The sequence below is a fragment of the Chiloscyllium punctatum genome, chromosome 38, assembly GCF_047496795.1.
Source record: "Chiloscyllium punctatum isolate Juve2018m chromosome 38, sChiPun1.3, whole genome shotgun sequence".
NCBI lineage: Eukaryota > Metazoa > Chordata > Chondrichthyes > Orectolobiformes > Hemiscylliidae > Chiloscyllium > Chiloscyllium punctatum.
The window spans coordinates 22477345-22501737 of NC_092776.1; the positions used below are offsets into that span (position 1 = coordinate 22477345).

Here is a 24393-nt window from a genome sequence, read left to right on the forward strand (position 1 = left end):
AAACTTGTTCAGCTGACAGTCCGTGCTACCAGTCACAAGCTACTAGGAAAGCTAATGGAATGCTAGCTTTTGTTGCAAGAGGACTTGAATAAGTAGTAGTGAAGTTTTGGTTCAATTGAATAGGAGCTTGGTGAGACCTCACTTGGGATATTGTGTGCATTTTTTATCTCCTTATCTCAGGAAACATATTGTTGCCATAGAGTGCAATGAAGATTTGTTCCTGAATGATGGAACTGTCATATGAAGACAGACTGGCAAACTGGACTTGCTGTCTCTAGAGTTTTAAAAGATGAGGGGTAATTTAATTGAAACATACAAAATGCTTAGATAGACAGGGTAAATGCAGTAAGATGTTTTCTCTGGTTGTGGAATCTAGAACCGGGACACAACCTGAGAATAAGGAGGATGCCACTTAGCACCTAAATGGGGTGTCTTATTCAACTTTGAGGGCAGTGAGTCATTGGAATTCTGTGCCCTGAAGACCATGGAAACTCAAGTCATGAAACTTAAAGAGGTTCATAAATTTTTTGATTATCAAGGGCGTAAAGGGTTATGGAAATTATGTAGATAAAAGGCACTGAAGTTTTCAATCAGCCATAATCTTATTCAATGAATGAGCAGGCTTGATGGGCTGAATGACAATTACTGTTCCTACGTTCCTGCCCATCTGATTCGGTAAATAGTAAAACTAAACTTTGTAAGCATGAACTCACTAGGTAGGAAGGTTGGAAGAGGAGTAGACCATTTAGCTCATTGAGCCTGTTCAACTATTCAATGAGACCATGGCTGATTCATGGCCATATACCTGCTTTTGGTCCCTATACCTTAATACCTTAGCTTAATAAAAAAATTACCTTCTTCAAATGTAAAATTAACATCTGATCTAGCACCCTCTGTCACCTGTGGAAGAGGGTTCCAAACATCTCGCACCCTTTGTCATCCAGTCATATACTCATAGAGGTATACAGCACAGAAACAGAACCTTTGGTCCAACTCATTCATGCCGACCAGCTATCCTAAATTAATCTAGTCCCATTTACCAGAACTTGGCCCATATCTCTCTTAACCTGTCCCCTTCATATACCCATCCAGATGCCTTTTAAATGTTGTACTCATACCAGACTTTTACAAATCTCTTTATGGTCACTCCTCAGCCTCCAACACTCCAGGGAACACATTCCTAGCCTATTCAGCCTCTTCCTATAGCTCAAATCCTCCAACCCTGGCAATATCCTTGTAAATCTTTTCTGAACTGTTTCAAGTTTCACAGCAGCCTTTCTATAGGAGGGAGACCAAAAATGCACACAATATTCGAAAAGTGGTCTAACCAATGTCCTGCACAGCAACAACATGACCTCCCAATTCCTATACTCCAATTCCTGTGTAGAAGTGCTTCCTAATATCTCTCCTGAATGGTCTGACACTAATTTGCACACAATGCCATCTAGTTCCAGAATCATCAAACAGTGGAAATAGTTTATATTTACCTACCCTGTCTTTTCTTAATAATATCTTGTAGAGTTCGACCAGGTCATCTCTTAATCTTCTAGATTCTTTAAAAAAATACCTTTTTAGATTAGATTAGATTAGATTAGATTAGATTAGATTAGATTACTTACAGTGTGGAAACAGGCCCTTCGGCCCAACAAGTCCACACCGCCCCGCCGAAGCGCAACCCACCCATATCCCTACATCTACCCCTTACCTACACTACGGGCAAATTTAGGATGGCCAATTCACCTGACCTGCACATCTTTGGACTGTGGGAGGAAACCGGAGCACCCGGAGGAAACCCACGCAGACACGGGGAGAACGTGCAAACTCCACACAGTCAGTCGCCTGAGGCGGGAATTGAACCCGGGTCTCTGGCGCTGTGAGGCAGCAATGCTAACCACTGTGCCACCGTGCCGCCCACCTGATTTGCATAACCTCTGTGCATAACCCAACACCCTGAACCAGGTACCATCCTCGTCTCACAAGCTGTTTACAAGTTTTCAATAATCAGATCAGCACATTTGTCTTAAACCCTCTCTTCAAAAAAAAAGGAACAAAACACACCTCTTAAAGCCATAGCATTGTCACAAGCTGAACCCCCAAATCTCTTTAGACTACATACCATCTAGAAAGGTTTTGAGTACAACCAGTTCTGCCATAAAACGTGTTTCTTCAAAGCAAATTGGTTTTAAGGTGATGGAGGAATTTAGACTGTTATTTGTGGAACACAATTTATTTTTACCTGTATAGGCTATAATGTGATTCTGGCCCCATTAGGTTAAATGGCGTGTCTATGACACGGTTTGCTCATAACACAACATTGCACAAAAATTGGACGATCACATTATTTCAAAACTAATTGTTCATGCTTTCTTGGAAATAACAATTGAACTGTTTTGCGAAAAAAGATTTTCCGGCCCTTAAAACAAAAACTCTCTTTCTCAGAACTGAAAACTAAAACCCACTTTTCCTCCACTTTTGAATCCAATTTCCCATATCACAATACCAACAAATTAAAAACACATTATAAAGCCAAAGATGGCTGCAGTGGAGTAAGCTCATCCACTTTGTCCATTTTTCTTTTTCGTCTTTTCTTTGAGTCATAGAGATGTACAGCATGGAAATAGACACTTCGGTCCAACCCGTTCATGCCAACCAGATATCCCAACCCAATTTAGTCCCATCTGCCAGCACCTGGTCCATATTCCTCCAAACCTTTCCTCTTCATGTACCCATCCAGATGTCTTTTAAATGTTGCAATTGTACCAGCCTTCACCACTTCCTCTGGCAGCCCATTCTGCACACCCACCACATTCTGCAAGAAAAAGTTGCCCCTTAGGTCTCTTTTATATCTTTCCCCTCTCACTCTAAACCTATGTCCTCTAGTTCTGGACTCCCCCGCCCAAGGGAAAAGACTTTGTCTATTTATCCTATCCATGCCCCTCTATAAGGTGACCCCTCAGCCTCCAATGTTTCAGGGAAAACAGCCCTAGCCTATACAACCTCTCCCTATAGCTCAAATCCTCCAACCCTGGCAACATCCTTGTAAATCTTTTCTGAACCCTTTCAAGTTTCAGAACATCCTACCAATAGGAAGGAGACCAGAATTGCATGCCATATTCCAACAGTGGTCTAACCAATGTCCTGTGCAGTCACAACATGACCTCCCAACTCCTGTACTCAATACTCTGACCAATAAAGGAAAGCAAACCTTCTTCACTATCCTATCAACTGCAACTCCACTTTCAAGGAGCAATGAATCTGCACTCCAAGGTCTCTTTGTTCAGCAACACTCCCGAGGATCTTACCAAAGTGTGTAAATCCTGATAAGATTGATTTCCCAAAATGTAGCACTCGCATTTATCTAAGTTAAATTCCATCTGCCAGTCCTCAGCCCATTTCTTGTTTTTCTTTCAATTTTTACCCTTTTTTTTCACTTACTTATCTTCTGGCAAGAGCTCGGTTGTGGAGGCAGCAGTGGTCACAGCATTGCGGCTTATTCAGTACAGAACATGGCTGCAGCTGAGGACCTGGAGTGGGGACGTTGGGGTCCAGAGAGTGGCAGTGGGTTGGAGGTCTGAATCAGGACTTTAACAGTCGGAGTTCAAGCCCAATGCAGAAAGAGCAAGGAGTGAGGAAGGTCCACTGATATCTGCAGTGAAAGCAAGCAGCCCAAGGTCTCCCAGAGAGCAGGCCAAAGCAGAGACTGAGTCCTTGTAGGGAATGTGGCCCAGCATGGCGAAGCACTTAAGAAAGATTTTAACTTTTAACTTTATTTCTTTATTTTTCTACTTTGTATCTAAGATTTTGTACCTAAGATGGTGCCAGGAATGCCAATATTGTATACTTTTCACTGTATTCATGTAATTTTGTACTCGAGTACACTTGACAATAAAATCTAATTTTAATTCTAAATAGGACCTAGAAAGCAATCATAACCAAACTGAACAAAAGGCACAACTGCATTTCCTAACAAACGCGATCAGGTGCATCTTGCAACATGTTTTGTTGCGCACTGCATTTCTGACAGACACATATAAAAGCAAGTCCAAAGTCCAACTCTCTGTCAGATGAATTTCTCACTTCCACACTAAGAAAAAAAATGTCCTTTGGAGATAATCTACTCAGCCAGAGGCTTCCAGATCCAATTTTCATAAAACGTCCTATGTTGGAAGGGAGGAAGACAAAACAGGAGACAATAGGCTAGTTATCCTATTATCTGTTGTTGGAAAAGTGTTAGGAGTCCATTAAATTAGAAATAGCGGGGAATTCAGGAAAGCTAACACAGAGTTAGAGTTAGAGTTAGAGTTAGAGTTAGAGTTAGAGTTAGAGTTAGAGTTAGAGTTAGAGTTAGAGTTAGAGTTAGAGTTAGAGTTAGAGTTAGAGTTAGAGTTAGAGTTAGAGTTAGAGTTAGAGTTAGAGTTAGTGTGTTTTGTGAAAGTTACAAATGTTTGTCAGGTTTGAATGTTTGACAAATTTTCTGGAATTCTTTATCATCTCTGTTTTCAATATCCATAAAGAAGAACTGGCATATATTGTGCATTTGCATTTCCAGAAGGTATTCAATAAAGGTGTTACAAAAGGTTATTGCACAAGATAAGAACTCATGTATTGGAAAAATGCATTAGCACAGGTTAAGGTGGATTGATTAACACACACAAGACAGTATTGAGATTAATGGCCATTTTTAGGACAAAAGAACAGAGCGAGTGGAACGCCACAAGAATCTGTCCTCAGGTCACAATTACGTACTATCTATATTAATGATTTGTTGGAGGGGAGATAATATATCCAAATCTCGTGATGATAGAAAAAATGGGACAAAGACAGAAAGAATCTGCAAGGGAATATAGACATTGTCACATTTGTTCCTAGTCAGTTTAAGACAGGAAAATGTGAGGACATGCACTTTGGTAGGAAGAATCAAAAGGCAGGATATTTTTTCAGTGGAGATAGATGCCAAAAACAGTGTAGTGTACATGGAAGCACATGAAGCACAAAAGGTAAGCATGCAAGTGCAGCAATACTTAACTGGTCAAATGGAATTTCATTCTTTATTGCTTGAGGCCTGGAGATTAAAAATGGGCAAGTCTTTTACAACTGTACAGGATGTTGGTGTGGCTGCACCCAGACTACAGCATACAGTTTTGATCTCTGTGTTTGAAAAAAGTTACAATGGCACTGGAGGCAGTTCAAAAAAGATTCACTAGGCTGGTCCCTTAGTTGAAGGGGTTGACTCACCAAGAATAGCTAAACAGATTAAGCCTTTATTCACTGGAGTTCAGATGAATAGTGATGATCTTATTGAAAAATAAAAAGGTGAGGGGGCTTGATGGGGTAGATGTTGACATAATGTTTCTACCACTGGGGGGGGATCTCAAACGAGGGGACATAATTGCATATTGAGTGCGAGCAGCAGCGGAGGTAAGACAAATCCGGAAGACTGGAGCTAAGAAGGAGCGGGAGCAGCGAGGGAAGTGACGAGGACCAGAGGGGCAGCCGGGAAGGAAAACAGTGAGTATAAATACTCACCCTTCGACGCCAACGGCCATTTTGAGTGCGAGCAGCAGCAGAGATAAGACAAACCCAGAAGACTGGAGCTAAGGTAAGGCAGTTTTTTAAAAATTACTTACCGGTAGCGGACAGCAGTGTTTTCTCTTTCACAGAAGGAGCGGGAGCAGCGGGGGAAATGACAAGGACCAGAGGGGCAGCCGGGAAGGAAAGCAGTGACCATATATATCAGCAAGGCGGCTAAACCTGAGACTCTACTACTGTAGAGTCTCCCACCTGCCCTCCTCCTCTAACCTAGTTAATAAGGTTACGTTCATTCTAAACTTCCTCATTTGGATATAAGTTTGTTATCAATTTTTATAGCAACTTGAACTAAGCTTTCTACTTTAGTACTGAGTGGGTGTTCAGATAAGTCGGGTATGGATGCTAGGGCAGTTGCTAGCTCCTCCTGCAGAATGTGGCAGGTGGAAGACATGGCACATGTCTCCGCTGGCTAAGTCTGTGGGAAGTGCACTCAACTCCAGCTCCTTGAAAACCGTGTTAGGGAATTGGAGCTGGAGCTGGATGAACTACAGATCATTCGGGAGGCTGAGGGGGTAATTGAGAGGAGTTACCGGGAGTTGGTCACTCCTAAGGCTCAGGACAAGGATAAATGGGTTACAGTTAGGGGGAGAAAAGGGGACAGACGGACAGTGCAGAGATCCCCTATGGACATTCCCCTCAGCAATAAGTATACCATTTTGGATATTGCTGGGGGGCAGATGACCTACCAGAGGAAAGCCATAGCAGTCAGTTCTCTGGCACTGAGCATGACACTGTGGCAGAGAAGGGAAGGGGGCAGAATAGAAAAGAACTCGTGGTAGGGGACTCGATAGTGAGGGGAATCGACAGGAGATTTTGTGGTCAGGATCGGGACTCCCGGAAGGTATGTTGCCTCCCTGGTGCCAGGGTCCGGGACGTCTCCAATTGGGTGTATACGGTTCTAAAAGGGGAGGGAGAACAACCAGAAATCTTGTTACATATTGGCACTAATAATATAGCCAGGAAAAGGATCGAAGATATAAAAAGTGATTTCAGGGAGTTAGGATGGAAACTGCAAAGCAGGACGAACAGAGTAGTGTTCTCTAGTTTACTACTGGTGCCTCGAGATAGCGAGGTGAGGAACAGGGAGAGGGCGCAGCTTAATACGTGGCTGCGCAGCTGGTGTAGAAGGGAGGGCTTCAGATATGTAGATAATTGGGATGCCTTCTGGGGAAGGTGGGACCTGTACAAGAAGGACGGGTTGCATCTGAACTGAAAGGGGACCAATGTCCTGGGTGGAAGTTTTGCTCGAGTAGTTCGAGAGGGTTTAAACTAGTATGGCAGGGGGGTGGGAACCTGAGCTGTATACCAGAGATGAGAGTTGATGCAGATGAGGCAGTAGCAAGAGGTAGACCAGCTAGTGGGAAGGATTTTCCTGGCAAGGAACCAAGGTATCAGTTAAAGTGTGTTTGCTTTAACGCAAGGAGTATCAGGAATAAGAGTGACGAACTTAGAGCATGGATCAGTAGCTGGTGATATGATGTTGTGGCCATAACACAGACGGGGGTTTCTCAGGGGCAGGAATGGTTGCTGGATGTTCCAGGGTTTAGAGCATTTAAAAAGAATAGGGAGGGGGAAAAAAAGAGGAGTGGGTGTAGCACTACTAATCAGAGAGGGTATCACAGCTACAGAAGCTTCCATTGTCGAGGAAGGTCTGCCTACCGAGTCAGTATGGGTGGAAATTAGGAACAGCAAGGGAGCAGTCACCTCATTAGGGGTTTACTACAGGCCCCCCAATAGCAGCAGGGAGATGGAAGAAAGAATAAGTCGGCAGATTTTGGAAAAGTGTGGACATAGTAGGGTTGTTGTAATGGGTGACTTTAACTTTCCCAATATTGATTGGAACCTCCTTCGAGCAGAAGATTTGAATGGAGCTGCTTTTGTAAGGTGTGTTCAGGAGGGTTTCCTACTCAATACATTGACAGGCCGATGAGGGGAGAGGCCATTCTAGACTTGGTGCTCGGCAATGAGCCAGGGCAGGTATCAGATCTTGTGGTGGGAGAGCATTTTGGTGATAGTGACCACAACTGCCTCACATTCCACATAGCTATGGAGAAGGAGAGGATTAGGCAAAATAGGAGGATATTTAATTGGGGAAGAGGAAACTATGATGCGATTAGACATGAGTTAGGAAGCATGGATTGGGAGCAGTTGTTCCATGGTAAAGGCACTATAGACATGTGGAGACTGTTTAAGGAACAGTTGTTGCAAGTGATGAATAAATATGTCCCTCTGAGGCAGGCAAGAAGTGGTAAGATAAAGGAACCTTGGATGACGAGAGCGGTGGAGCTTCTCGTCAAAAGGAAAAAGGTAGCTTACGTAAGGTGGAGGAAGCTAGGGTCAAGCTCAGCTCTACAGGATTACAGGCAGGCAAGGAAGGAGCTTAAAAATGGTCTGAGGAGAGCCAGGAGGGGGCACGAGAAAGGCTTGGCAGAACGGATTAGGGAGAACACAAAGGCATTTGACACTTATGTGAGGAATAAGAGAATGGTCAAAGAAAGAGTAGGCCCGATCAGGGATAGCATAGGGAATTTGTGTATGGAGTCTGAGGAGGTAGGGGAAGCCCTAAATGAGTTTTTTGCTTCTGTCTTTACAAAAGAAATGAACTTTGTAGTGAATGAAACCTTTGAAGAGCAGGTGTGCATGCTGAAATAGATAGAGGAAGCTGATGTGCTGAAAATTTTGTCAAACATTAAGATTGACAAGTCGCCAGGCCCGGACCAGATTTGTCCTCGGCTGCTTTGGGAAACAAGAAATGCAATTGCTTCACCACTTGCGGAGATCTTTTCATCCTCGCTCTCCACTGGAGTCGTACCCGAGGACTGGAGAGAGGCAAATGTAATTCCTCTCTTCAAGAAAGGAAATAGGGAAATCCCCGGCAATTACAGACCAGTAAGTCTCACGTCTGTCATCTGCAAGGTGTTAGAAAGGATTCTGAGGGATAGGATTTATGACCATCTGGAAGAGCATGGCTTGATTAAATGCAGTCAACACGGCTTTGTGAAGGGCAGGTCATGCCTCACAAACCTTATCGAGTTCTTTGAGGATGTGACAAGAAAGATTGATGAGGGTCGAGCTGTGAATGTGGTGTATATGGACTTTAGCAAGGCATTTGATAAGGTTCCCCATGGTAGGCTCATTCAGAAGGTCGGGGGGGAATGGGATTCAGGGGAACATAGCTGTCTGGATACAGAATTGGCTGGCCAACAGAAGACAGCGAGTGGTAGTAGAAGGAATATATTCTGCCTGGAAGTCTGTGGTGAGTGGTGTTCCACAGGACTCTGTCCTTGGGCCTCTATTGTTTGTAATTTTTATTAATGACTTGGATGAGGGGATTGAAGGATGGGTCAGCAAGTTTGCAGACGACACAAAGGTTGGAGGTGTCGTTGACAGTATAGAGGGCTGTTGTAGGCTGCAGCGGGACATTGAAGGATGCAGAGATGGGCTGAGAGGTGGCAGATGGAGCTCAACTTGGATAAATGCGAGGTGATTCATTTTGGAAGGTCGAATTTGAAAGCTGAGTACAGGATTAAGATAGGATTCTTGGTAGTGTGGAGGAACAGAGGGATCTTGGGGTGCAGGTACATAGATCCCTTAAAATGGCCATCCAAGTGGACAGGGTTGTTAAGAAAGCATATGGTGTTTTGGCTTTCATTAACAGGGGGATTGAGTTTAAGAGTCGTGAGATCTTGTTGCAGCTCTATAAAACTTTGGTTAGACCGCACTTGGAATACTGCGTCCAGTTCTGGTCGCCATATTATAAGAAAGATGTGGATGCTTTGGAGCGGGTTCAGAGGAGGTTTACCAGGATGCTGCCTGGACTGGAGGGCTTATAAAGAGAGGTTGACTGAGCTTGGACTTTTTTCATTGGAGAAAAGGAGGAGAAGAGGGGACCTAATTGAGGTATACAAGGTAATGAGAAGCATAGATAGAGTCCTTAGCCAGAGACTATTTCCCAAGGCAGAAATGACTAACACGAGGGGTCATAGTTTTAAGCTGGTTGGAGGAAAGTATAGAGGGGATGTCAGAGGCGGGTTCTTTACACAAAGAGTTGAGAGAGCATGGAATGCATTGCCAGCAGCAGTAGTGGAGGCAGGGTCATTGGGGACATTTAAGAAACTCCTCGACATACATATGGTCACAGAAATTTGAGGGTGCATACATGAGGATCAGTGGTCGGCACAACATCGTGGGCTGAAGGGCCTGTTCTGTGCTGTACTGTTCTATGTTCTATATCCCAAGGGGACATGTATTTAAAACTGAGATTTGTTTAGATTAGATACCTACAGAGTGGAAACAGGCCCTTCGGCCCAACAAGTCCACACTGACTCTTCAAAGAGTAACTCACCCAGACCCATTCACCTACATTTACCTCTGACTAATGTACCTAACACTATGGGCAATTTAGCATGGCCAATTCACCTGACCTGCACATACAGTCATAGAGTCATAGAGATGTACAGCATGGAAACAGACCTTTCGGTCCAACCTACCACGCCGACCAGATATCCCAACCCAATCTAGTCACACCTGCCAGAACCCGGCCCATTTCCCTCCAACCTTCCTATTCATATACCCATCCAAATGCCTCTTAAATGTTGCAATTGTACCAGCCTCCACCACATCCTCTGGGAGCTCATTCCATACACGTACCACCCTCTGCGTGAAAAAGTTGCCCCTTAGGTCTCTTTTATATCTTTCCCCTCTCACCCTAAACCTGTGCCATCTAGTTTTGGACTCCCTGACCCCAGGGAAAAGACTTTGCCTATTTAACCTATCCATGCCCCTCATAATTTTGTAAACCTCTAAGTTCACCCCTCAGCCTCCGACGCTTCAGGGAAAACAGCCCCAGCCTGTTCAGCCTCTCCCAGTAGCTCAAATCCTCCAACCCTGGCAACATCCTTGTAAATCTTTTCTGAACCCTTTCAAGTTTCACAACATCTTTCCGATAGGAAGGAGACCAGAATTGCACGCAATATTCCAACAGTGGCCTAAACAATATCCTGTAGAGCCGCACCATGACCTCCCAATTCCTGTGCTCAATACTGTGACCAATAAAGGAAAGCATACCAAACACCTTCTTCACTATCCTATCTACCTGCGACTCCACTTTCAAGGAAGCATGAATCTGCACTCCAAGGATTCTTTGTTCAGCAACACTTCCTAGGACCCTACCATTTAGTGTATAAATCCTGCTAAGATTTGCTTTCCCAAAATGCAGCACCTTGCATTTATCTGAATTAAACTCCATCTGCCACTTCTCAGCCCATTGGCCCATCTGGTCAAGATCCTGTTTTAATCTGAGGTAACCCTCTTCGCTGTCCACTACACCTCCAATTTTGGTGTCATCTGCAAACTTACTAACTGTACCTCTTATGCTTGCATCCAAATCATTTATGTAAATGACAAAAAGTAGAGGACCCAGCACCGATCCTTGTGGCACTCCACTGGTCACAGGCCTCCAGTCTGAAAAACAACCCTCCATCACTCTCTGTCTTCTACCTTTGAGCCAGTTCTGTATCCAAATGGCTAGTTCTCCCTGCATTCCATGACATCTAACCTTGCTAATCAGTCTCCCATGGGGAACCTTGTCGAATGCCTTACTGAAGTCCATATAGATCATATCTACTGCTCTGCCCTCATCAATCTTCTTTGGTACCACCTCAAAAAACTCAATCAAGTTTGTGAGACATGATTTCCCATGCACAAAGCCATGTTGACTATCCCGAATCAGTCCTTGCCTTTCCAAATACATGTACATCCCGTCCCTCAGGATTCCCTCCAACAACTTGCCCACCACTGAGGTCAGGTTCACCGGTCTATAGTTCCTTGGCTTGTCTTTACTGCCCTTCTTAAACAGTGGCACCACGTTTGCCAACCTCCAGTCTTCCAGCACTTCACCTGTGACTATCAATGATACAAATATCTCAGCAAGAGGCCCAACAATCACTTCTCTAGCTTCCCACAGAGTTCTCGGGTACACCTGATCAGGTCCTGGGGATTTATCCACCTTTAACCGTTTCAAGACATCCAGCACTTCCTCCTCCGTAATCCAGACATTTTGCAAGATGTCACCATCTATTTCCCTACAGTCTATATCTTCCATATCCTTTTCCACAGTAAATACTGATGCAAAATATTCATTTAGTATCTCCCCTACATCTTTGGACTGTGGGAGGAAACCGGAGCATCCGGAAGAAACCCACGCAGATACAGGGAGAATGTGCAAACTCCACACAGACAGTCACCAGAGGTTGGAATTAAACACGGGTCTCTGGCACTGTGAGGCAGCACTGAACCACCATGCCATGAAAATGGATTTCTTCTCCCAGAGCATAGTGAACATCTGTCTGGGAGTCTTTACTCCGGAGTTTGTGGAGGCTAGGTCACTTAAAGTGTTTAAACAGGAGGTTCCTCGATCCGTGGAATATTGAAGTATTAAAGGTTATGAAGAGTTGACAGTAAAGAGGCGTTGAGATCAAGAGCAGATCAATCACATAGATTGTCAGGAAATCTTAAAGGGCTGAATGGCCTATTGCTGTGCCTGTTTCCTATATTCTCATGTAAAGTTTAGATTTTGTGACAGTTACTAGAACTCTCCTCTGAAGACAATATTATAGTTAACCATCAGCTCTGTACATGTTTGAAAAGGATAATATGACAAAGACTTCATAAGTCATGAATTTTGATGGAAGCGGACAGAAAAATTTATTTATTTCAAGTCCTGTGGATACCTGTGTGTTTTTCAGATGGTCAATGAAAGGAGAGATGGGAATATTCAGTTAATTACTTGAACTTATTTCTTAGAAATCATGAAAAAGTATTTTGCGACATTAAGTAAATTCTCCTCATAGGAAGTCTTCGTCAGATTGCATGAAATACTTTGACACATTCCACAAGTGCTTATTTTGGAAAATACCTATGAAGCCAATAGCTATCCAAACACATCTGGACTAATGGAAAATATAACAGTCATTTTAATTTGACAACCAATAAGTTCCCAAAGCAACATAAAATAAATGCTCCAAAAGGTATTATTTTTGTTTTACCTAATGCAATAAAGACCTATAAACTTTAAAATATTCTTTTAGCCATTCATTCAAATCTTCATTTACAACATCAAATAAAAATTGTTACAACTTATTTCGTTTTCAAATTTCTTCAAGTATATGCGTTTTTGTGCATGCAATGATGGAGCACAATGAATGACAGAAAAGTCAAACAATAGAAATGTAACGAGTAACACTGCTCTTGATTATTTGCTTATCATGACTTTTTTTAAAATAACTGTCCCATCGGTTTTGAGTTAGCCAATTTCAGCCAGGTCAGGATCTGGAGATCATAATTCCCTCTGGCACTGAGTGAGAGGAAAATTCACCAGGATTTACACAACCCAAGTTATACATTCAAATTATTTGTGCATAGAATGTTGTGCATAGCAATAATGGGTCGCAACCCTGATGCTGCATAGTGTCACCATCTACATATTATCAAGCTTTCAGTATGTACAATGACAAAGTAGATGAGATATCAGATGACAATCAGGACCTGTGAAACTTAAGTTCAGGAAGAGGCTAGAAAGAGGAAGTTAGTTTGGGAAAACATATACAGTTTATGCCACTCCTCGAGGCATGCATTAGAAGCAGATTTACATAGACTAGTGGCACAAGGGAAGTCACTGATCAAGAGAAATATGAACAAGGTGATAAATGATTCTCTCCAAGGATGGAAAACTTTATCAGTCTACAAGAAAGTCAATCAATATACCTTCTAAGCATTTTTTGAACCTTAATAACTAGAATATGGGTAGCAGCAGCAGAAAGCTGGAACTTGAATTGTACATGCAGGCAATGTAAATAAATGCATTAGAGTAGCATTAATACATACAATACACCAAAACTATGAAAAGTTAAATAAAAAATACATCCACTTGAAGTAACACCACTTAAGCAACTGAAGGTTCCATGCAAAAGTATCTTAATCAAACCTATTAATTTTGGAACTCAGAAAATCAAGACAGGGTAATAAATGTGTCAGATCATTTCACGGTGATTTATGAAAACATTTTCAATATCAAGAAGGCAGCACTGTCATAAAAAATGTCCATTTTCTACGGTGCACGGCTTTCACATGATTGTTCATTGGACGTAAGTATATTTATTTTACATCTTTGTTTCTCGGAGAATCTACTACAGTCAGGCATTAAATAGAATCATGTGGCTTATAACTCAATTAAACACCATGACTGTGTCTAACAACTTCAATTTTTATCACATTTTTTGCATTGTAAAACATCACAAAACAAAGTACAGGAGCATTTAAAAATAAAATTTAACACAATCATGTGAGGAGATATTAGAACACATCACAAAAGTTCAGTCAGAGGTAACTTTCAAGGGCTGGGTTGAAGAAGCAAATGGAAAGAGAGGGGCCAAGGGGTTGAGGGAGGGAATTTCATAGCATAGGAGCTTGGCAACTGAAGGCATGCTGGTTTTAAAGGAATTTAAATCAGATAAACACCAGAAGCTAGGATTGGAGGAAGACATGAAATAAAGGTTTTCAGGCGAGAAGAAATTAGAGAAGGGGAGGAATTAAGTACTTTAAAATCAAGGCATTTTTCAAGTGGAAGTCAATGTAAATCGCAAAGACACAGGTAGTGGACAAATTGGACTTCATGCAAGGTTGATTAAGAAGAGTAGAGGTTTAGATGATTTTAAGTTCATGGAAAAGAGAATATGGTAGGTTGACCAGCAGTTTCAGTCGTAAATGAGATGAGGTAGGTAATTAAGATGGCCATACGTTTGAGATAAAAATAGGCAGTTATAGTGATGGCGCTGCTAAGTGGTTATCAACCTACCTTGGTGTCAAATACAACACCAAGGTGATTGAGAGGAAAGTAAGCAGTATGGATTTCCAGTAACTACAAGTGCATGGTAGCTGTTAGAAATGTAAACATGTAATGATATGATTGGATAATACAATCATGTGCATTAGTTTCAAGAGGATTGGATTATATAGTCATGATTACTAATTTAGAATATGAATTATGCATCCAGGGTTGAGTAGAAATAGGCTCAAGATTGGAAATTATCTGTTGGAATTTTCGATTGGAAGTTTGTTATCTGCAAAAAAAAGTCATATAAACTCTTTTCTTTTAATAATAAAATTTTATAATAAAATTTGAGCTGTACACCATTTTCTTAAACATCTCCCATCCATGCCTGAATAAATGTTTAAACAAAGAAACCAGAGTCTCATCTGGTCTAAGAGAAAATAAAGGGTTACACTCACCCTTTCAAAAAAAGTATTGAATGACCTAGTTCAGGAAGAGAGAGTAGAGAGAGAGAGACAGAGTCAGTGGCTAGGGAACAGTAATCTAGAATCCTAGTAATCCAGAACCCCAGGCCAATATTCTGCAGGCATGGGTTTGACTCCCATCAGGGCAGTTGGCAAAATTTGAATTCATTACAAAATCTAGAATAAAATGCTGGTCTAATGGCAACCCTGTAACTAGTACTGATTGTCATTAAAAACCCATCTAGGATGCTAATGTTCTTCAGGAAGGGATATTTGCCATGCTTACCTGGTATGGCCTACATGTGACTCCAGACCCACTGTCATGTGGTTGTGTTGTTTCCTATGGACAATAAATGCTCACCTAGCCAGCGACATCCTCATTCCATGAGCAAACATTAAAAAAAGACATCTATTTGTCAAGAACAGTCTTCCTAATATTTATTTTAAAGAAAATTCTGCTCACCCTTGTATTGGGTCACACCAATGTACATGTAGACTCTAATACTGTTTTGAAATGATGTGGCCAAGGAGGAACAGATACATAACCAGATTAAAAGGAATCCAAGATAATGACTGGGGAAAGATAACTGTTGGTACTAGTGGTAAGGTGTTTGTCATTTTTTTTTTTAACTTCAGTAACAATTCAGTATGTACAATCAAATGGCAGGGAAGAAGGGAGAGAGAAGAAAGATAGATAGAAATGTTCAGAAGAGAGAGTGAGAAAGAAAAATAGAGAGAGAAAACTAAAATGAGTGTGCGAGAATGAGTCAAGGGAATTAATATAAATGAATCAAGTTTGAATTCCAAAGGATAGTTCTATTACATACCAATGTCATATGCTAGGAAATCAGCAGAGAAACATTTTGCTCCATTGCTCAGAGATGTGTCATTATGGGTATTCCCGCCAAAAATGAGCATAGCCCCACTGATGATGACCGCTGAATGTAGATAACGAGCAAATCCGCTTTCTTTAAGGATTGTCCTAAGTTTGTATTTAGAAAAGCAAAATAAAATACTTGTATCAATAAAATGTATCAAAATGCTACTATGAACCTTAATGAAGTGATTTTTAGAGAAACATGGATTACAATTGTAAATTTAATTGATAATTAAAAGGTTTCAGTGGGTTGGAGATGGAGTTACAAGACAATTATATTTGAATTGCAGATAGCCACCAAGGCAAGGACAGCTCCTTTCCTGTAGAATATTAGTCAATGAGTTGAATCTTCATGAATACCAACTTCCTATTTTTAAGTAAATACAAATTCTTTAACTGTCATAATGGGACTTGCATTAACACACACTGGAGTGCTATAGGAAACATTAATTTCTGTAAACGTATTTTAGATTTTCTGTCATCAGAATGAATTAAAGTATTAATTAGTAAATTGCTGTACTGAGATAACTGATGAGCATGCATGATCAACTGAAATATTTTCATTCTAATATTCTTCCCTATTGTTCACATATCAATAAGCAAACTAGCAATTTCAAGCAAAGTTAACAATTGGAACAGAAATAGTTTCCACATTTTTATTTTCAGACTTTCTTAGGTCAGAAACACTCCAGACTTTGAAAAAGGAGTGTCAAACCCTACTTTAGTATAATAATTTAGACAGACATTTCAGTGGCATACAGAAGAAATATTGCATAATTGGAGGTGAATATGGCATGCAGCATCTTTCCTCATTGGTGAAAATAATGAACCCCAAAGCTCTACTGGAAGAGGGAGCTGAGGAACTGCAGGATTCTCTGGATAACACATATTCCTTAAGTAATATTGCTAAACATAAATTTATCTCATTTCTGTAGGACCATGTTGTGCACAGATTACCTGCTCTGTTAGACTATGCTATAGCAGTGACTATGATTCAAAAATATGTTACTCGATATGGAGCAGTTTGGAATATTCAGATGATGTAATGGCATGCTACATAAATCCAACTTCTGTTATTTTAGTGGAGATAGATAACTAAGAACAGTCAGAAATGGCAAAACTGAAAGCATTATATTTATGAAAAAAAAGCAGCATGTCAAATATTATTCCAAAAACTGATCTGAAAACTCAATGAGGAATTAGAACTCCAGTATTCTCAGTGAACCTGTTTTGATTCACAATTTCGATGAATGCCCAGCAATAAGATCCTTACCTCAAAATGTACTAAATTACACCAGTGGGCAAAGGATGCCAACAGTCACAAACAGATTAAAAAGCCAGATAACTTAAATAGCAAAAAAAACTGTAGTTCTTTGTAAACCTTCTGAAAATTTGAAATTTGGTTGATCTATTTTCTAAATATCTTATGTACCATGCTCATGTACACTTTTATGGCCATTAGAATCAATTGATGTGAATGTTCAGTTCATGGTTCACACATTTAAGTACATGAGATTTAGAAATTTAAGTTTAACAATAGAAAATAGACAGGTTCAACTAAAATACCTAAAATACGTTATGCAAAATCAGAAATTGCTTGAGAAACTCAGTGGAGTGAAAGCATTAATTAATGTCTCCATTCCAGTGATATTTCTTTTGATCTTAGAGCAGCTAGGAGAAGGTGACATGAATATGAAATCAGTGGTAATGGTGGAGAGGGGCCATGTTGATTGTTGTTGGTTGTGGGTTGTGGGGAACTGACCAAATAGGGGAGATGGAGATTTAACTACTAAGACATGAGGAGTCACTGAAGCAATCAGAAGGATTACTTCAAAATCAAATCTTCAGAAGCGAAGCATTGGAATTCCTAATTAAAGGAAGAATTTTAAGAGTAAGAAATCTAATCTAATCTAATCAAAATTGATGATGCCATCTTTAACATCTTGGTGGGATCTACCTGGACCACATCGGCCATTTAGTACACAGTCTGTGTGGTGTTTGACAAAATTCATCTTCCCTACTCAATATCCCAGATATTAGTGCTTATGTTTATTTTATTCATGTTTGTATAATAAAGATGATTTATTTTGCTGTTATAATTCATCCATCACTTTTGTTCTTACCATCAACTCTTTAAAATATGAATGGTCTATCAAGTCAGATCATGTCAAAGACAGAGCCTGTCCAGTATGTTCAAAAGTCACAAGTAGACAGCATATTGAAGAATGTGTTTAAGATGGTTGCTTTTATAGGTCATGACATCGCACATAGGAGTTTAGAGGTCATGTTGTGGATGTACAGGACATTGGTTAGGCCACCTTTGGAATAATGTGTTCAATTTTGCTCTCCCTGCTATATGAAAGATGTTGTGAAATTGAAAGGGTTCAGAAAAGCTTTATAAGGAAATTGCCAGAATTGGAGCATTTCAGCTACAGAGACAGGTTGAAGAGGCTGGGATTGTTTTCTCTGGAATGACTTAGGCTGAGGGGTGACCCTATAGAGGTTTATAAAATCATGAGGGGCATGGATAGGTGAATAGTGAAGGTCTTTTCCCAGGTTAAGGGAGTTCAAAACTAGAGGGCATAGATTTAAGTTGCGAGGGGAAGATTTAAAAGGGACATAAGGAGCAACTTTTTCATGCAGAGGGCAATGCAGAGGAGGTGGAGGAGGCTGGTACAATAACAACATTTAAAAGGCACACCAAGGTCCACCAGACTGCTTCCTGGGATGGTGGGACTAGCTGGTCAAGCTAGTTTGATGAGTGAGGATCCCAGAAAATCATACCAAATTCTTAAATGAGTAGGAGCAGAAAGGATGTTTCCCCCAACAATAGGATCTAACATCAGACAACACAGTCTCAAAATAAAGGCAAGCTATTAAGTACTGACAGGAGGAGGAATTTTATCACTCAAAGTGGTGAACCATTGGAATTCTCTACCCCAGCAGGCTGTTGATACTCAGTCATTAAATTCAAGGCATTAATTGATAGATTTCAAACTACGAATGAGAAAGGAATATGGGAACTGTGCGTGATTATGGAATTGAAGTAGATGGTCTGCTATCATCTAATGGTGGAGTAGGGTCAAGGAGGTGAATGAACTATTTATGTTTCGGTGATCCTACATAAATGCCATTGATTTTAAAACTGTAAATTACACATTAATTTACAGATACAGCAAAGATAGATCTTACAAATTGGCCTGGCAGTCCACAGCATATATCATCAAGGTCAGTCACAAAATCCTTCAAAACTCTTCCCAACAAAAAAATGGAGGTCATCTTTTCGGATCTAGCCTAACGCTAGCTGTGTTTAACCAACCTGAATCACATATGAATCATCTTCTTCAAAAAGGGCACATCTCTGCAGAACTTCCACAACCCTGCTTATCTTCAAGTGATAGAAATAGGTGTACCAACTTTGCTTCTAAATTTAGCTTATGAATTGAACCTCTGTTTTCTTCAGGCTGCCTGTACAATTGTAGAGTTTCAATCATTAATTTAGTTTCCGATCTTCATTTCAGTCTTTCACAAAATACAATCTTTGAAACTTTAAAATCTACAATATACAATTCCATACAAGATTTGTTTTTAGAAAGGGGATGTTTGTTCATTTCATACCCTCATTCACACTGCCTTCAAGTTGGGAAATAGTGGGCAATTGTTGGAAGTATTAGCAAACTAAGATAATCTGTTTCAACTGCTTCACTCAATGGTCACCAAGTGTCGGAATGGACTTGAGCCTCAAGCTTCTGGTTCAAAGCAATAGTGGTGAGTTTCAAGAATACATTAAAGAACAAAAGTTGAAAAGTCACAAATTCAAAAGATTGGCTGGCATTTTTCTGGTTTGAAGGCTGAACAAATTGCACGGGAACAGATCAGGAACATGTCTGATTACTTCTGCTGTCTTGCTATTTTTATCAGCAGCAAAGATGGCAGATGAGCTGCAGTGCTGTGCAGTAGGACCAAGCTGGTAGATGACTACGGATGTATTCTGGATGGTTAGCTCAAGACTAATTCTTTCGTATGGCTGTGAATTTATCAAAAACAGCTTGCAGTCAGTCTCCATGTCAGCACACGCAAATGTCAACTGCATTCTGTAACTTAATGACAGAAGTTGGGGAGGTCTTGGTATTGCACTGAACACAGCATAGATTAAATAGTTTCCCTCTCATTCTGCAGTAAAGCTCCACTCCAGTGAAGAGCTTCATGAATTTGTGGTAGAATGTCGCACTGGGGAAGATAGAGAAGAGCAAGGATGGGATGAAACAGCCTTGCCTGACTCCCATTTCCAATGGCTTTTTTTGTCTGTGGTGCACCTATGCGTGAGGATTATGACTTGCAAGTCATTGTGCAGCAAGTGGAGGATGGTGATAATTTCTGAGGACAGCCAAATTTGAGGATAACGTTCCACAATCACAGTTGACAGAGTTGAAGTCCTTTCTGAAATCAAAGAAGCCCATACAGAGAGGTTGTTGCTGCTCTCTGGAATTATCTTACTGTGAAGATATGAGGAACTCTTCAGTAATTGGGAGGGAGGTGATTGAGGTGACTTTTTGCAGTGATTTTCCCTGGTAGACAGCAGGGAAGTTCTTCTAAAGTCATTGTAGTTGGCTTCATCTCCTTGCTTGACGTCTCAAATCTCACCTGACATGCTCTCCTCCTTCCAGGTGAGGGAGATGAAGTCATACATTCATGCTTAGTGTGCTTATTCACTGTATTTCAGCAAGACTCTCATGTGAATCAGCAGCCTTAGTTGTTATCAGTTGTCAGATAGCTTTTTCAATTTCATGTGGGGCTAATGTTGTGGTATTATGCCGAATACTGGCATGTAGCCTATTGTGGGATGTGATGGAGGGTGCGAACATCGAGGACTGAATCTCTGTTGAGGATAACCTTGAAGTACGTCTTCCAACATCAGCTGCCTCTCTGTCCTTTATAAGCACCACCATTCTTAGCTCTCAATAGGGAAGGTCCTTGAGCTGTAGATGTCTTCAACTGTCCTAAAGTATCCATGCACGGCAAAAGGCAAGTTGCTGGATTTCCTGCACTTTTTACCCCATCTATTCTTTAGATTATGGATCTTTTGTTGGACCTTAACCTCTATTTGATGGTATGCATCTTGCTCTTGCGTTTTGATGACATTCCCAGTTCAGGAATGTCTTACTCTTGTGACTTAGTAGCTCATCTGTCTCCAACTCATTCTTGTCAAATCCACCTGGATATTTCCTGGTAGAGAAAGGGGAGGTATTGGTGTGTTGGCAATGATATTGACTTAGCAGAGTCATAGAGATGCACAGCATGGAAACAGACCCTTCGGTCCAACCCATCCATGCCGACCAGATATCCCGATCCAATCTAGTCCCACCTGCCAGCACCTGGCCCATATCCTTCTGAAAGTAATTCAGAACTCCTTGCTAATTTCCTGAAGACATGATTTCAAATCCCATGGCAGATAAGTTTGAATTCAATGACAACCTGGAATATAAAGCTAATCTAAATTGCAATTGACATCTATTGATTGTTGTAAACACCTATCCAGTTTACTATTGCCCCTTAAAGGGAAGATTTCCCTTTAGTAAAGGAAATCTGCCACCCATACCTGTTCTAGTCTACATGTGACATCAGACCCACAGCAATGTGGCTGACTCTTTACTGCCCTCTGGGTAATTAGGGATGGGCAAAAGGTTCTGGCCTAGCTAGAGACATCAACATCCTATGTACAAATACGAATTTAAAAATCAAAACCAAGAGCCTCTTCGCAAATGCTTTTTCTGATGGATTCAAGGCCAGATCTGGCACTGTAGACACACTGTGTTTCATGATTATTAACTGTTGTTGAATGACTAAGGAAAGAAAGATAGTCAATACCTCAGAGTTCTCAAGTCCATTCCATGCTGCCAGTTTTTGACCAGGCTAATGGAAATAACAGACCAAATTTAACTGTGGTCAGTCCATCAGTCATCAGTTTATCACTACACAGATGATGCAAAGATCACTGCAGTACCTCACTTGGGCAATGATATAGACATGAAGTGTCAATGTTTGGAACAAGTGTGTTACCATGGAGGTCTAATCTTTTGTTTCTCTGATAAATTAAGGTGTTCATTATGATGAGACCATATTCTCCACATTTCGTCAGGTGGAGATTCAAATTCAGTTGTTACTTGTTTCTTCTATATCTTCCTTATTAATCACATCTTTCCCGACAATAGTACCACTCCCAACTCTCACTAAATTCACCAAAAATAGTCTCCTTCCTAGACATGGAATGGCTGATCAAAACTAGTGTAGAATTCCTCTTGTGCTTCATCATTGCATCTATGGATGTATGCACTGATGACTATGGCATTTTGCTTCTGGGTTATTGACAGCCAAAAAGGTCATGAGGCATTCATTTATTCCCAAAGGGGACTTATTGAGATGTCAACAAGTTCATTTCTTAAATACCATTCAGTCAGTACTCTTCCACTGATTTAATCTTCCAGAAGGTGTACCCATCACTTTATTCTTTGAGCTGACCTTTCTCTGCCTGCTGTATTTCACTTAAAGCAACAATGTCATGGTCCTGGAGTTCCTGAGCTACTGATGGAGTTGTCCACAAAAGTCCTAATGTCTCATATCCCAAACTTCATATTGAAGAGGTCAGTGAGAGAGTTTTTTTAACAAAGGATGGCTGAAGTACACCAACTACCAAACTGTCCTGCCCAAGCAGAGTATTTTTCCAATAGCAAGGATAGCTGAGATGATTGACATGGACATGAATGCTTCACAAACGGTCAAACAAATCATTGCAGCAACACCATATTTAATTTCCAACCTGTCTCTTGCCCATCTCCAAATCAGCAAGGTCCAGGGCAAGTTCAATCAGCCTATTGCTTATATAAGGTATTCAGCAATATAGTCTAGAAAGACAACTTTCTGTTTTGAATTCATAGAATGACAGCAATTCTACAGTGCGAGGAGGCCATTTGGCCCATCACGTCTGCACCAACCTTTCAAACAGCATCCCACCTAGATCCAGCTCAAGTAGCGCCCCCCCCCCCAACACCATAACCCTGCATTTTCAATGGTTAACCCATCTCGCCTGCACATTCCTGAATAATACTTACGTTAGCATAGCCAATCCACCTAACGTGCACATCTTTGGACTGTGAGAGGAAGCTGGAGCACTCAGGTAGAAACCCACACAGACACAGGGAGAACGTGGAAACTCCACAGCCAGCTACCCCAAGGCTGGAGTCAAACCCAGGTCCCTGGCACCGTGAGGCAGTGTTAATCACCGAGCCATATACTGTGCCAACTGCATTAAAATACCACTTTATACCAAGAAAACTATGGAAGATACTGATGGAGTTTTAAAAATGCATTACTCAATCTCATTAAAAGTGGTGTCTGCAATTTTGCTATATTCAATTGATGGAGTAGATTCTAGACACCTCAACTCTCGGGAATATGTTTAGATTAGTTTTTCAATCAAAAGTCTATCCCTAGACAAATTATCAAGTAGACCAGTTGATGTGAGCCCAGGAGGGTTTCAACATTGTAATCATTTGACTAGTTGCTGAGCAAATGGCTACACAGGGTGATATCTGGACATTAGGTGAGATGTTTCTTGTTTGCAAAGATACAACACCTGAATGTTTCTTTTTGTGTGGAGCAGTCACAGAAAATCTCTTGGTGGTTAATCTCACTCATCATTTCCCAATAAACTGCTGTCTGTGAATTCTCTTGTTGAAAGGTAGAAGGGAAAAACCTCCTTCAGAGGCACTGATTTGGTGAATCCTCAACCCTGAATCCAGAAAAATTGAGAATCAAGGTATTCACAACCTTGTATCATTAGCAAAAATTGTAATAAGTCAAAAGAAAACTGAAATAAAACAATACATCAACATTTGTGATCCGGGGTAGTACCAAAGTTGTGCTTTTTGACTTTTCCCCTTCCTTATCTTGACACTCCAAGTCTATTGGTACGTGTGTGGGAATTTTTAAAAAGGAGAATTCAAGTTTCTTTCTTGCTGTTGTTCAAACCAGTTTGATTAAAAGAAATTGTTATTTTCCTATTAATGAAAAAACCTAGTGTGCAGTTTTTAAACCTGAATTGGACGATTAAATGCAATTGGGAAAATTGGTTGTTTGATTAAATTTCTATGTGATGATTCCGAGAATAATGGACTTTGATTTCCAGTGCATCACCCCAGAAAGTTGTAACAAGTCAAATTGTCATTTCTATACATGGTGTTATGAAGGTGTAGAAGTGTACTGTACTTTTAAAAAAGTTAAAAACTGGCAGAACTACCTGACATCACCAAGTGCTCTGAACAATGTGTGGAGTTTGCACATTCTCCCCGTGTCTGCGTGGGTTTCCTCCCACAATCCAAAGATGCGCAGGTCAGGTGAATTGGCCATGCTAAATTGCTCATCGTGTTAGGTGCATTAGTCAGAGGGAAATGGGTCTGGGTGGGTTACTCTTCAGAGGGTCGGTGTGGACTGGTTGGGCCGAAGGGCCTGTTTCCACGCTGTAGGGAATATATATAAAGTTACAATGTGACATTTTGGTCCTGCAACTAGAGTAGCTGGTTGCCAGGAGACAAAAACAAATTTGAATTGAGCAAATCAGTTTAAATTATACCCCA

At 40.9% G+C, this 24393-nt stretch overlaps 1 protein-coding gene across 3 annotated transcripts in view; it reads right to left on the reverse strand.

Annotated features, from left to right (window-relative positions):
• The window catches only part of atrnl1b (attractin-like 1b), a 928830-nt gene that overhangs the window by 732186 nt on the left and 172251 nt on the right, over window positions 1-24393 (reverse strand). For 2 of the 3 annotated variants that reach the window (XM_072557356.1, XM_072557358.1), the window contains exon 10: window positions 15711-15865. The exons of the other annotated variant lie outside the window; for it this stretch is intronic. In XM_072557356.1, the coding sequence (XP_072413457.1) occupies window positions 15711-15865 (155 nt within the window). The remainder of the gene's footprint in view (window positions 1-15710; window positions 15866-24393) is intronic. 3 annotated transcript variants of the gene reach the window in all.